Source organism: Athene cunicularia (genome assembly GCF_003259725.1).
Source record: "Athene cunicularia isolate RWA chromosome 1 unlocalized genomic scaffold, athCun1 chr1_part1, whole genome shotgun sequence".
NCBI classification, from domain to species: Eukaryota; Metazoa; Chordata; class Aves; order Strigiformes; family Strigidae; genus Athene; species Athene cunicularia.
In genome coordinates this window covers 27,109,571-27,122,101 of record NW_020799091.1, presented here as the reverse complement: position 1 = coordinate 27,122,101, position 12,531 = coordinate 27,109,571, and the positions used below count along the sequence as shown (strand labels likewise).

General features: G+C 40.2%; 1 protein-coding gene across 1 annotated transcript; it reads left to right on the top strand.

Moving 5' to 3' along the window:
• Positions 1-285: 285 nt before the first annotated feature.
• Positions 286-5,627, top strand: FOXO1 (forkhead box O1). Its single transcript, XM_026854059.1, has 2 exons — positions 286-1,638; positions 2,049-5,627. The coding sequence occupies exon 1, from the start codon at positions 363-365 to the stop codon at positions 1,623-1,625; it is 1,263 nt and encodes a 420-aa protein (XP_026709860.1). The 5' UTR covers positions 286-362; the 3' UTR covers positions 1,626-1,638; positions 2,049-5,627.
• Positions 5,628-12,531: the final 6,904 nt, after the last annotated feature.

The window sequence follows — 12,531 nt, the reverse complement described above, 5'->3', positions numbered from 1 at the left end:
TTTCAGAACAGCTCCTTCAGTATTTTATTTAACTTTTTTAACATCAGTTGTGGTTGGGCCACATGACAGACAAATTGATGTGGCAACTCTTTGCGAGCTCATTTCAGCTAGTTCTGAGTGGTGAGCTGATAAAAGATGTTTCCAGACTGGTATGTTTTCCCATTTCATGATTACCCCTGTATTTTCTAGTAAAATGAGAGTATGTTTGCAAAGGCGGATATTACTATGGCATAAAATACACATGTTTTCTCCCATTTCTTACACTTTATTTTGTTTTTCAGAATTCAATCCGTCACAACCTGTCTCTGCACAGCAAGTTCATCAGAGTGCAGAATGAGGGAACAGGGAAGAGTTCCTGGTGGATGCTCAATCCTGAAGGAGGAAAGAGTGGCAAATCTCCTAGGAGGCGGGCGGCATCCATGGATAACAACAGCAAGTTTGCCAAAAGCAGAGGAAGAGCTGCCAAGAAAAAAGCATCCCTTCAGTCTGGTCAAGAGGGAAATAGTGACAGCCCTGGATCGCAGTTCTCGAAGTGGCCTGCAAGCCCCAGCTCTCACAGTAACGATGACTTTGATAACTGGAGTACATTTCGACCTAGAACTAGCTCTAACGCTAGTACGATTAGCGGAAGACTTTCTCCTATTTTGCCAGAGCAAGATGATCTTGGAGATGGGGATGTGCACTCCATGGTATATCCATCATCAGCCACCAAAATGACTTCTACTCTACCCAGCCTTTCAGAGATGAGTAATTCTGAGAACATGGAAAATCTTTTGGATAACCTTAATCTCTTGTCACCTAATACATCAATGACTGTGTCAACTCAGTCTTCATCTGCTACCCTGATGCAGCAAACACCCGGTTACTCATTTGCATCCTCAACTACAAGTATAGGTTCACCAAATCCAGACTACAGGAAATTTACATATGCTCAAGCTAGCATGAACTCTTTGCCCCAGATTCCTATGCAGACTCTTCAAGACAGTAAATCAAGCTATGGATCGATGAGCCAATATAACTGTCCCGCAGGACTTCTGAAGGAGTTACTGACTTCTGATTCTCCACCGCACAATGATATCTTGGCATCAGTGGACACTGGTGTTTCCCAGGCTGGTGGCAGGGCGCTGGGCCAAAGTGTGCTGATGGTCGCTAACTCGGTGATGCCAACTTACGGCAGTCAACCGCCCCACAACAAAATGATGAACCCTAATGCCCGCCCTCACCAAGGACATAACCAGCCAACATCTGCAGTTAATGGTCGTGCCTTGTCACACACAGTGAACACCATGTCACACACATCAGGTCTAAATCGCCTGTCGACAGTGAAGACTTCGTTACAAGTGCCTATGAGTCACCCAATGCAGATGAATGCTATGAACCCGTACGCCCCTGTTAACAGTTGCAATGGCTACGGAAGGGTGGGAATTGTTTCCCTTCACCAGGAGAAGCTTCCCAGTGACTTAGATGACATGCTAATTGAACGGTTGGACTGTGACATGGAGTCAATTATCCGTAATGACCTTATGGATGGAGAAACGTTAGATTTTAACTTTGACAGTGTATTGCCTAACCAAAGTTTTCAGCACAGCGTAAAGACAACCACACACAGTTGGGTGTCAGGCTAGGATGTAGTAGGAGGTAAGCTGTGCTTTTTATAATAAATCTGAAAAACAGCTAAAAGGAAAAGAGATGTCAAAATGCTTAAAATCTGGGTGGTCTTCTATGTTGGCATGCGAAGTGCCTCTATTACAATCATTCACTTTCTAGTCCTTTGTTAGTTTTAAAATGAGATTTGCACTGGTGCATTAGGATTGCCCTTTACCAACTTCTGTTGCTTTGAGTGGAGCACTAATGTTTTGCCATTAACGTTTTAAACAAAAAAGCTTGCTGGTAACTAGCAATTAATCAATACATTTTTTCCCCCAATTGAGGTATCTTAAAGCTAGTTCAAGCATATTTTAATAGATTTAATCTTTTGGTGTGAATGTTAATTTGTTCTTTCTGTTGTTTTTTTTTTTTGTTTTTTTTTTTTTTTTTTTTCTTCCTAGGCTACGGTTATATTCTCCAGACTTGTCTGACAGCAGGAACTGAGAAAAGCAGTACAAAGATGTCCTTCACCTTCCTTTTTAATTTTCTTGACAAAGCTGTGCGCATGCACTAGCTTTTTTTGGGGTCTTTTTTTTTTTTTCCTTTTTTCTTCCTTTCGTCAGAGTTGGCAGCAGACAGAGTATTTTCCTGTACAGGATGTTTGCCCAAGGTTTGCAGGTTATGTGCTGCTGTAGATAAGAACTGTGCAATTGGAAATTTCATTACTCTGAAGTGCCAAATTCACTACACCATATAATCACAGCAAAGACTCTTACTTACATCATGTTGTGCTTTCGGTTTTGTACAGTATGATCTGTAGAAGAATTGTTTTTTAAGACTATCTGTTTTGGTCCAAGAAAAGTTTATAAACTTTTGTAAGAATACTGTGATGATCTCATGCCCTAAATAAGTTTAACCTTCGTTGATGTTACCTGTGTTTTGATGAATTGAGATAACTGTGGACTTGCCTTGCAGCAGTATGAACTGCATTGTTTTACTCAAAATTGCCACACATTTCATATGGGAACAGAATAGCCTGTTAAATATGATCCTACTAAACTCACTGACTATTCAAAGCAAACAGTAGGTTAAATGCCATTTGATAAGTTACCTGTAATCATGAAATTTATGCAAGAATATATCTGGATTTCATTGTCAGACTAATGACTTTACTGTTGGACTTGAGATAATTTTTGGAATACTTTCCAAGCTATTTTTCTTATAATTAAAGTCTACTTTTGTTACATAGGCAACTTAAAAAAAAAAAAATCTGAGATCTGGCAGCATTCATAATCTCTTCATTTTGTACAGTATTTTAACTGGATTAAGTACATGTTTTTATAAATTTCCCTAGCACTTGGGAGTGCTAATAAAGGAAAAGCTTAATAAGGATCTTGAATACAAAACATTTCTGTCCCTTTTTTTGTTGTGTGATGTATAAATATAGACAACTTTATGTTTAGGAAATATTTAATCAGTTTTATATATGCATTTTTAGAAATGTCATCTGCTTCTACTATCATTTAAACCCTGACTACCACAAAGTGTTAAGTATTCATTGTTAGATGCTTGTACAATGCTTCACATTTATATTTATTTCATGGAGGTCTCATAATGTTTGTGCCCTCAAGAGCAGGACCTTATGGATAAAATTCATAATTTTGATAAAAAGTGACAAAATTATCATTTACATTAATTAGCAGTAGTTTTAGGGTTTGTCAGTGTTTCTGTTGTAATGCAGTACCTTTGAAGAGGCGGAAGTGCTGCTTTTGAATGGGAGGCTAAAACTTGTGTGATGACCTATTGCAGGACAAAACATTACTTTTTTTTGAAGTAAGAAAGATTAAGAAGTGGCAAAGTTATACAAATATATGAGATGTAGGGTAGGGAAGAACATCAGTGACAGAGGCCTTGTTCCCGTGGAAAAACTTGCTCTTGTTGGAGTAGGCACACTGACAGCTACCTGAGTGTTTTCAGGATTGGGTCTTGGATAAACGATTTCTGATTTTCCATAATCACATGAAGTGTTTTTTATGGATATGTGGATAACAGACCTCACCTATCTTTTCACTGATTGCTACATATCATTTGTGTTACAGAAATCCTTGGAGCTTTTTTATGCACTGACAGGATGAACAGCTTTTGTTCTAGGGCTGGCTGTTGTGCAGAAGGGGAGAAATAAATGTTTTTCCACTTATTTTTCTTTTGTCTACATAGCCCACAACTGGAAAATGTTTTAACTGAAACTTATCTTCACTGTAGTGATGGCATATGTTGGAGAAAGAAATGGGATATGCTAAGAAAATGAAGTTTAGCAACAGGCCATATATTTAATGATCCTATTATGGCTTTCCTAAGGCTCTGCAATGTGTTTATTGATGTGCTAGCATTTAGCTCCCTGTTGGGCTTAAATCACTACTAATTACAGCTGGTCCTACTTTTTTAGATATCCTATTACAGTTGTCAGCAGTTCCAGGGGCTGATGTTAAGCTGTCCGGTGATACAGGATCTCCCCCAGCGTGAAATCAGTCTTTGAATTTCTGTTGAGCAAAATGAAATGTTCCTAGTGCTGAAGCCTCAACGAAACCGCCTGCTTTTACAGGCAAATATGTCTAGTAGCATCTTCACCATCAAATTCATAGTCCCTGAAATGATTTACACTCCCAGGTAAATCCTGACAGTGGAGCAAGCGAAAGGCTCACGTATGGGTTTCCAAAGATATTTCTTTCTGCTGAGTGTGCAAAAATGTTTGCTTCCAAATGGGCACTGATATTCATAGGCCAAAGTAGTCATAAAATTCACCTCTGCATGCAGAGAAAGCAGTACTTACAGCTATACTCCATGGGGTTGCAGCTGAACATGTTACATGTAACAATATACCTCCTGTTTATTATTCACTGCTACTGTATAACTTCCTGTATACAGATATTTTCTTCATTTCCTTTTATAACTATGAAAAACATAAATGTAGCCGTTCCTTAATTACAACAGTCCGTAGGAAGCTGCTTTTAATTATTATGAGAAAACAGTTGTAGATAATCAGAGGTTTGGGCTGTGTGGTCAGATTTTTTTTTTTTTTGTGGTGCCATTCTAATACTTTGCAATTGTAATTCTGGAATACTGTGAAGTCTGGTGAAGGGGCATGTTGTCTGCCTTGAAAACAAACATTATGTGACCTCTAGTAATAAATCCTTTTTTAGTAAAAATACCAAGTTTCTAGAGTAACTTAGTTTGTCAGAATTGTTGTAAATGATTGGTTTGTGAATTGTGCAGATGATCTTACCTATGCAGCCTTGGTTTTGACTTTTCTCTGGTTTGTACTGTTATTAAAAGTTTATTGTATTATAGAGCTGTTCAGATATTTTAAATATAAAGATGTATTGTTTCCATAATATAGCTATATGATATATGTTTAGGTAGTAGATGCATTAATTGGAAAGCTCTGCTTTGATAAACTGACAATTTGCCTACATTTATAAGCAAAAGTCATATTGCTTATCATTGGCTTAAGTCAACAGAGCATCCCTAAGAAGACAAGTTAAAATTGGACCAATTATAAAACAGTATAAAATTTGCACTTGTTAAACCACTGGATGTATGTTAGTACTTTTCTATTTTTTTACTGATTTGAAATTCCTATTTTCATTATGAAATTGCTAGGATCCTTAATTTATGACTGATTTTAAATATGGTATTCTCATTATTATTATTATTTTGGTAATCACAATGTAAAATGCAGCATGGTTTATGCAAGCAAAAAGCAAATTACTTGGCATTAAAACTGGCCTCCTTTTTGAGGGTGTTCCACAAACCAGCAATATCGTGAGAGATTGGCATGTACATACTGCTAGTTCTACTTGCGAGTGGTGTGACAGCTCTTCAACGCTTCACTGCTCTGACTTAGTCACATTGCAGAATTAAAATTCATACGTGGATATTTTCAGAAAAAGTGCCTGATGTACTTCTACAGACACACGAGAACAATCCCTGACAGTTTGTTGTATAAAGCCATAAATGTATATAAATTATGTTTAAAAGGTTTTGTGTCCTTTCTTGTATACGGAGAATGAGATTTGTACGAGGATTCTACTTGTGATTAGTAATCCTTCTACTCAGACGTTGTCGTAATCACTTTCCTTACCGTGTAATCTTTTTAATGATGATGATCCCATTTGGACAATCCTGATGGCATTAGCAATTTTATACGGAAAAATACCTCATGGTACCAAGTCTTGCCTGGCAAGATGATACCATATTAATGAGCAAACACTAACTGCAGAATAGTTCACAAATTTTCCATTACTTGGTATAAAGGAATTTCTCTCTCTTGGCATTGCTTCTGGAATTGGAACTGTAGCAGGTACAGGAACCTAATAGGGCTGTGTTACCAGTGTTTTATCACGACATAGTGTGCTAAAAGTAACTTGTTTACAAGTCTTTGAGACTAAACGCAAGAAGAATCCATGCCTGACTTGGGGCTCATGAGAGATCTTTGTGTAGAGACGCTTTGTTACTGGAAGCTGCATTAGGCAGCATCAGACCGTATTGCCAGTGCTTCAACAAGCCTAGTTCAGAGAAAATTACAAAAAAGTCCTGAAATCCTTTCAGAATGGGTATTTGTAAGTAAAAGCTCTTAATAAAATTGCTATGACATGAGATGGTAATTAGTGTATCAGAATGTTATGTAATACATTGTTAAAGAAGAAGAAAAAAGGGGATGTAACAACCATCAAACCACAGGAAGGAATTAAGTCTTTTAGTCCAAATTACATGTTAGATCCTAATGCTACTAAATGTGGGAGAGAGCCGGCTCTGGAGAGACATTTTTCTCTTCCCTCCGCTCCCCCTGTGAAAGCAAGATGTTTCACAAATTCCTCTTGGCCCTGTTTTCCCTCGCTTTTGCCTCTTGTCTTCCGCTGCTGCTCCTGCCTTCCTGAAGTGTGTACCTTTTCTTGGAGTAAAGTTTTTTTCATTGCCAAACATTTGGGCTATATAGGACAGCCTGCATGGTGCTGCTCCTTTCACAGCCGCACTTTAATGCTGTGGTGGCAGGAGCACTGATGTGAGTAGCAAAAGCAGGAATGTCTCATTTATTTATTTTTTTAAAATTTAAATTGTGTTTCAAAACAGAGCTGGAAGAAAGGAGGAGAGGCTGCCAAAACAGACAGCCAATAACACCCACGCCACAGTAGTCTTGTGAGGCCCAGAACCCTGCTTGCCTGCAGGTGGGGAGGGAGAGGGGTGGCAGAGAGCAGGCTTTAAATGAATTGCTGGCAAAAATGCCAGTTTGATATTAAAATGAGCAGAGGAAGGCCTAAAAAACATGAAAGACCGCATTGCACGTAAACATAGAAAAATTTAAAGATATTTAAAAAATAATTTCCCCTTGTACTTTGCAGTTCCATCTTTATTTTAGCTTTGCCCTTTTTTAAATTTTTTTTTCCCAGTGTATGTTTTGGAAGGATTTTTGCACATTAGGGGAAGCTGAAGAGATCTCTGCTCATGTTTTCAAAAGCCTGACTTCTGGAATGGGAGGGTTGTAAGATCCAAAGATACCCTCTTTGGGTGTTCATGAAGCCATTGTTGGAAGGGATGTACATCTAATTGGTGCATAACTAGTTGCTGCTGTCAGGAGAGATAGTCAAAGATTGTTTCTTGGGAAGGGACTGGCCAGCAATTTATGCCAATTTGGCAACAAGGGATTTGAATCTGCTGATCAAGCACAGAAGCCTTTCAAAGCATCCTTGTGCTCTGAGTCAGTTCTGCATCGATGTAATAATAGCTGATGTTTCTGCACAAAAACATGTTTATGTCACGTCGATTGACAGTCCAATTAAAAGTACAAGTAGCATTAGATGTTGCAGCCATTTATCGTGCAGGTGGTGTGCAAAGATGGGTTTTGTGAAGACCTTGAGAAGGAAAAACTTGTGGTCATGCCCACTGATGGAATTGCATGGAAATTCCTGTTCATTACCTGGTGATGTTTTGCCTGGGGTAATATTCTGGCATGTGCCAAAAGGAAAGCTAATAGGAGGAGGCAGGGACAGCACCCCATCTTATTTCATTTTATGTTTTTCTAGTTGCTCTTGGACCCTGGGGCATTCAGAAACTTTGCATGTATTTTTTGCGAGTAAACTTGCATGGGTGTTTATCACTGAGATGATGGGAAAAGGGATGAGGGCTTCATGCAGTATGACTGCAGGAAGCTTCTGATGGGTATTACAGGCCTGTGGAGTAAAGAATATGGCAAAGAGCTTATTCATAACTTGGAACCTCAACATTTTACATACTTGCTGTGTGCTCATCTGTAGTTGCTCATGCCGTCCTTAAGTGAAGGGATCTTTCTAACTGGTTGCATTTCCTTCTCAGTGCCCTAGAGTGACAGTACTCAAGCAGGCAAATGCCCAGCTGGCACAGGTGCTCTGCTGGGTTTTCAGGAAACTGAAGTTTGTCAGGAATGTCTAAATTGCTTCTGAAATATTCAGTCAACTTCAATTTTGCTGAAGTTGGAGGAGTTCATGGAAAAGCCCATTACCGAAGTGCATGCATATGCGTTGAAAAGGGAGGGGTGATGAGAAATTCTGCAGGTATAACAAGCTGTTTCTGGGATGATGAAGCAAGGCAAGAGGTTGCTTCAAACGACAAAGGAGGCTGGATTTCTCTGGGGTAAGGGCTCAATGTAGTGAGAAAAGAGCTTCCTTTCTGTTGGATTTTGAAGTTGTGTCCAGTAGCAACCACAGTCGGCACAATGTCATGGGCCAATTTGTTGCTTGGGACTTTCTCACAAGGTGAAAGCAAGTGACGAGCTATGAAACCCTGTGAGAGCTGGAGTCATTTCAGGAGTCCAAGTTACCACTTCCTGCTCCTCCCTTTCTTCCCCCTTCACCCCATCAATTTGCAGCACATGAGGGGTGTGTTACTGTTTAGGTTGTTTTTTTAACCTTTCCACCCTGCTCAGAGAAGTTGGGCTAGGCAAGGCCTTGCATTCTTCTGTCAGCCCCAACAGTGATGGCTGTGATATCAAAATTCTTTGCCTCCTCCTCCTCTGCCAGCCCATACAACAGACCTCTTAAATTAACACCCAAATGAGCCTCAAAACCAGAGTCGATTCATTCTGTAGATGACTCCTGATGCCATTTGAGGTGTGAATTTTTGTTTGCCTGAGGCTTTCCTTCTGGGAGGCTTCTAAATTGAAAACAGCCTTAGGGTGGCAGGGAGAGTCCTGGGGAAGGGGCTCTGCTTCCTGGTCTGCTCTACTGCTGGCCCTCACCCACCCTGCCTCTGTGTCCTTTAACCCCTGCACTGGGCCTTGTTGGTCTGCAAAGCAAGGCTTTCACAGGAGAGGTTTCTGAGATGTCTCATTCTACTGCAGGCAAACTCTGCTGATGTAAGCCCATGCGCCTGAAAGTTTATTTTCAGCATAAAGCGAGAGGCGCAGCCCTCCCACCTACAGCCTCCTTGAGCAACTGTCTTTGTCTCAGTGGGCCTGGTGTGGTAGGTACAGCAAGCCAAGAGCCTGCTGGTGACTGAGCAGCATGCCAGGTGAATGGGGTAGTTTTCATGCCAAAAATAAGATTAAATAATAGTATTCAATATAATTATATTGAGTATGCTGGACTCCAGTATAATTGCTGGGAGACCTGTTGCTTAAATAGAACTGAGTGCCAGATAAATGAAGTAAAAAAACCCCAGTGGTGTTGTTCATCTTTACAAGGGGTCCTAACATGGTCAGAAGAGCTGGATTTGACTTCCACATGGGGTAACCTCACAGAATGTGTTATACAGACCTGATAACAGTGTGGAGTGATGGGGGTGATAGTGTCTGTGTCCCTGCTGGAAGGAGTGGCTAAGTGGGTAACATGGGGACATGGGTGATCAGTGTAACCTGTTTGGATTTTCAGTGACTTCAGAAATTTTCCTCACTGAAGTTCCTGAGACAGCTGGGATATAATGGAGTTCCTCTCCAGTTTCTACACTGCTTTAAAGGGTTGGCCATCTGAGTGTGTGAGTAGTACTTGGCTTTTCCAAACTAGGAAAGCCACCATTGCCTTCCCTCAAGGACCTGTGCTGTTCAATGAGTTTGAACAACGATCAGTAGAAGCAGTTGATCTAAATTGCTGAGTGCATCATTATGCAGGATAGCGAAATGTCAGGCTGTGCCAAGAGTTGTGGAAGGGTTTCAGGATATTTTGTGACTAGCTGATAAACAAGCAGACATGATTAAGTGTTGATAAATGTGAAATAATGCACAGGGGAGAAGGAAAAAGTGGGTCTAGCACATATGGGTGCATAATGAACCCTGGATGAGGTGCTACCACCATCAGAAAGATTTTTGGAGTTGTTGGAAGGATTTCTTGAAAGTCTCAGCTAAAAATTGACTGTGGACAAAAAGACACAGTAGAAATAAGAGGAAGAAAAAAGCATGGAAAACCTCTGTGGTGCTACCGCTTACATGCAAATGTGCCTATATCATAAATACTGCATGCTGTTTGGTTATTAAAGAGGGTATTGCAGGGCTACAAAGAACCAGAAGCAGAGCCTGAATAGAAGAAGGGATGAGTGAGGGTGGGTATAGAACAGTGAGGTGTTAAAGTTTGTAAAATTGTGGATGCAGTGGAGAAGGTGAGTAGGAAACGATTAATCAGTATTTCCTGTGACACAATTGGGGATACCCAATGAAATGATCATGTAGCAGATTTAAAAACAAGAGGAAGTACTTTTTCACACAGTACATGATTAAAATTTGGAACTCATTGCCACGGGATGTTGTGGAAGCCAAAAGTATAAATGGATTAAAAAATAGATTACACAAATTAATAGAAGATAGTCCATCAGTGGCTATTAAGTACAATGGTCCGGATGCGGCCTTTCGCTCAGGAAGTCTCTAAATGGCCCTTTGCTGGAAGCTTGGATCATGTATCAGGGAAGGGATTACTCAGTCCATGGCCTGTTCCTTACGCTCTTCTCTCCTCCATATCCGCTACTGGCCACTATCAGGGACTGGCCATTGGTGTAAATGGACCTTTAATCTGACCTCACAAGGGTGTCTTATGATTTTTAGTTGAGCTAGTAATAGGTACAGGCAGAAACAGTTGCCCAACACCCTTCTGTGAGGAGGTTTCTGACATCTAGTTGTCCCTTTTCAGGTCTCTAGCAGTGGTCATGGGCTGGCTGTCTCTTGTTGGGAATCTTACCTTTCACTGAGAGGCGTCAACTGAGATTATGTTCTCACCATAATAAGCTGCAATGTAACAAATGCAAAACGCCTGGTTAGATTTGTGCATGGTTTTTTTACCCTAAAAGCTTACAAAACAGACAGACCTAGGGACAACTAAAATTTGTCTTCTCAAGGAGCTCTTCCCAAGCAGCTCTCTGGAGGCTGCTCTCAAGGCAGGGATAGGATAGTGTGTTACAAATCCCAGACTCACTTCCACACCCACAACTAAAGCACTACCTTTTTTTGCTTTTCTTGGTAGATAAGGTGTTAAAGTAATTCATGTGGGCATATGAAAGCTTTTCAAAGATAGTCAACAGTGATACTGGACAGTGAGCCTAGCAGAACCAGTCTAGAAGTAATGGTGCGTCAGTGGGAGCAGCTTCTTCAGTGCTGACAGCGGAGGTCAGCCAGAAGAGAAATGTGTGTGAACTATGCAGTTTTATCACTTTCTAAATATTTTAATGATGTAGAATGGAGTTCTAGTGGAGGACAGAACAGCATTTTCTTGCTGGATACGTTGTTTGAGCTCTTTCCTTTGTATGTTAACAGAATGACACCAACCTTATTAACTCACTGTAACTGATAGAAATGCTGACCTAAAGATGCGAGGAAAGGTAAGGCTTGTTATCCTGCCTGTAGCTGAGACAGCCCATTATAGGACTTTATGTGAAGAGACACTGAGTAGACATCGCAACGTAGTCTTGAATGCCAGCAGCTATAAATACTGGATAAGAGTGAATTTATGCTGTAGCTCACCAGACAACATGCAGGAAATCACAGACTTCACTCAAGTGTTGAAAATGTAATGCTAATGGACTTCCATATGCATTGCAAACGTAGCTTTCTTTCCTTAGATCTGTGTCCAAAGCTGCTTGCTCTGCGAAGCTTTGAAATGTGAAATCTGATCAATGCTGACTCTTCTCAAAACATTCAAAAAGAATTTTTAAGAAAGCTGTCACCTCTGCATGTGCCCCTTCAGCGGCGAGTGGTTGTTTTCTCTAAATTTTCACCGTTAAAAGAAAATGGAGAGATATAAACCTCCATAAATGCAAACTGTAGGTTGTTTAAATTAACTTGAAGTTTGGCACCTCAACCAGCTGAAACCTGGACTTTTTAATGTGTTTCACTTTGAATAATAGACAACCACGTGTTTTATAAAGCACTGGTTAGGTTTTTTAATCAAGCAGATCCATTGTCTCTTCCCTGTCTTTTCTCACCCATTTTCTCCTTGCCGGTAGGTTTGGCAATGGCTTAGTGACCCCCAAATCAGGTGCAGTGTCACAGACTGGGCATCGAGAGCTCTTTCCTGTTTATATTGGCATCTGCTATTATTTAGCTTCTCTTTTACTTGCTTTTATTAGTAGCCATAAGGTGTGAAGTGTTTCTCAAACACGATGAAAATATTCCCATTCTGAAAAACTGGAATACATTACAACTGACAATTTGTAGTAAGCAATTGTTTTTGTATGACTGGTTTTGGAGGCTGCTATGTCTCTTCTCAAAGTTTCCTAGTTTGTCCTGAACCCTGTTTTGACTGTATTAGCCATTAGCAACATTAAGATGTGTTGAGGTCATAATGAGAGCTTCAGAAAGCTCTCTGCCACCCACTTCAGAAGCTGTGCAGACACTCCGATGCTATTGCAAATGCAAAGTGAAACATGAGACTATTTCCTATGAATAAACTTAATTTGGAGGTGATTTGTATCAACTTTTTTCTTTTTCTTTTT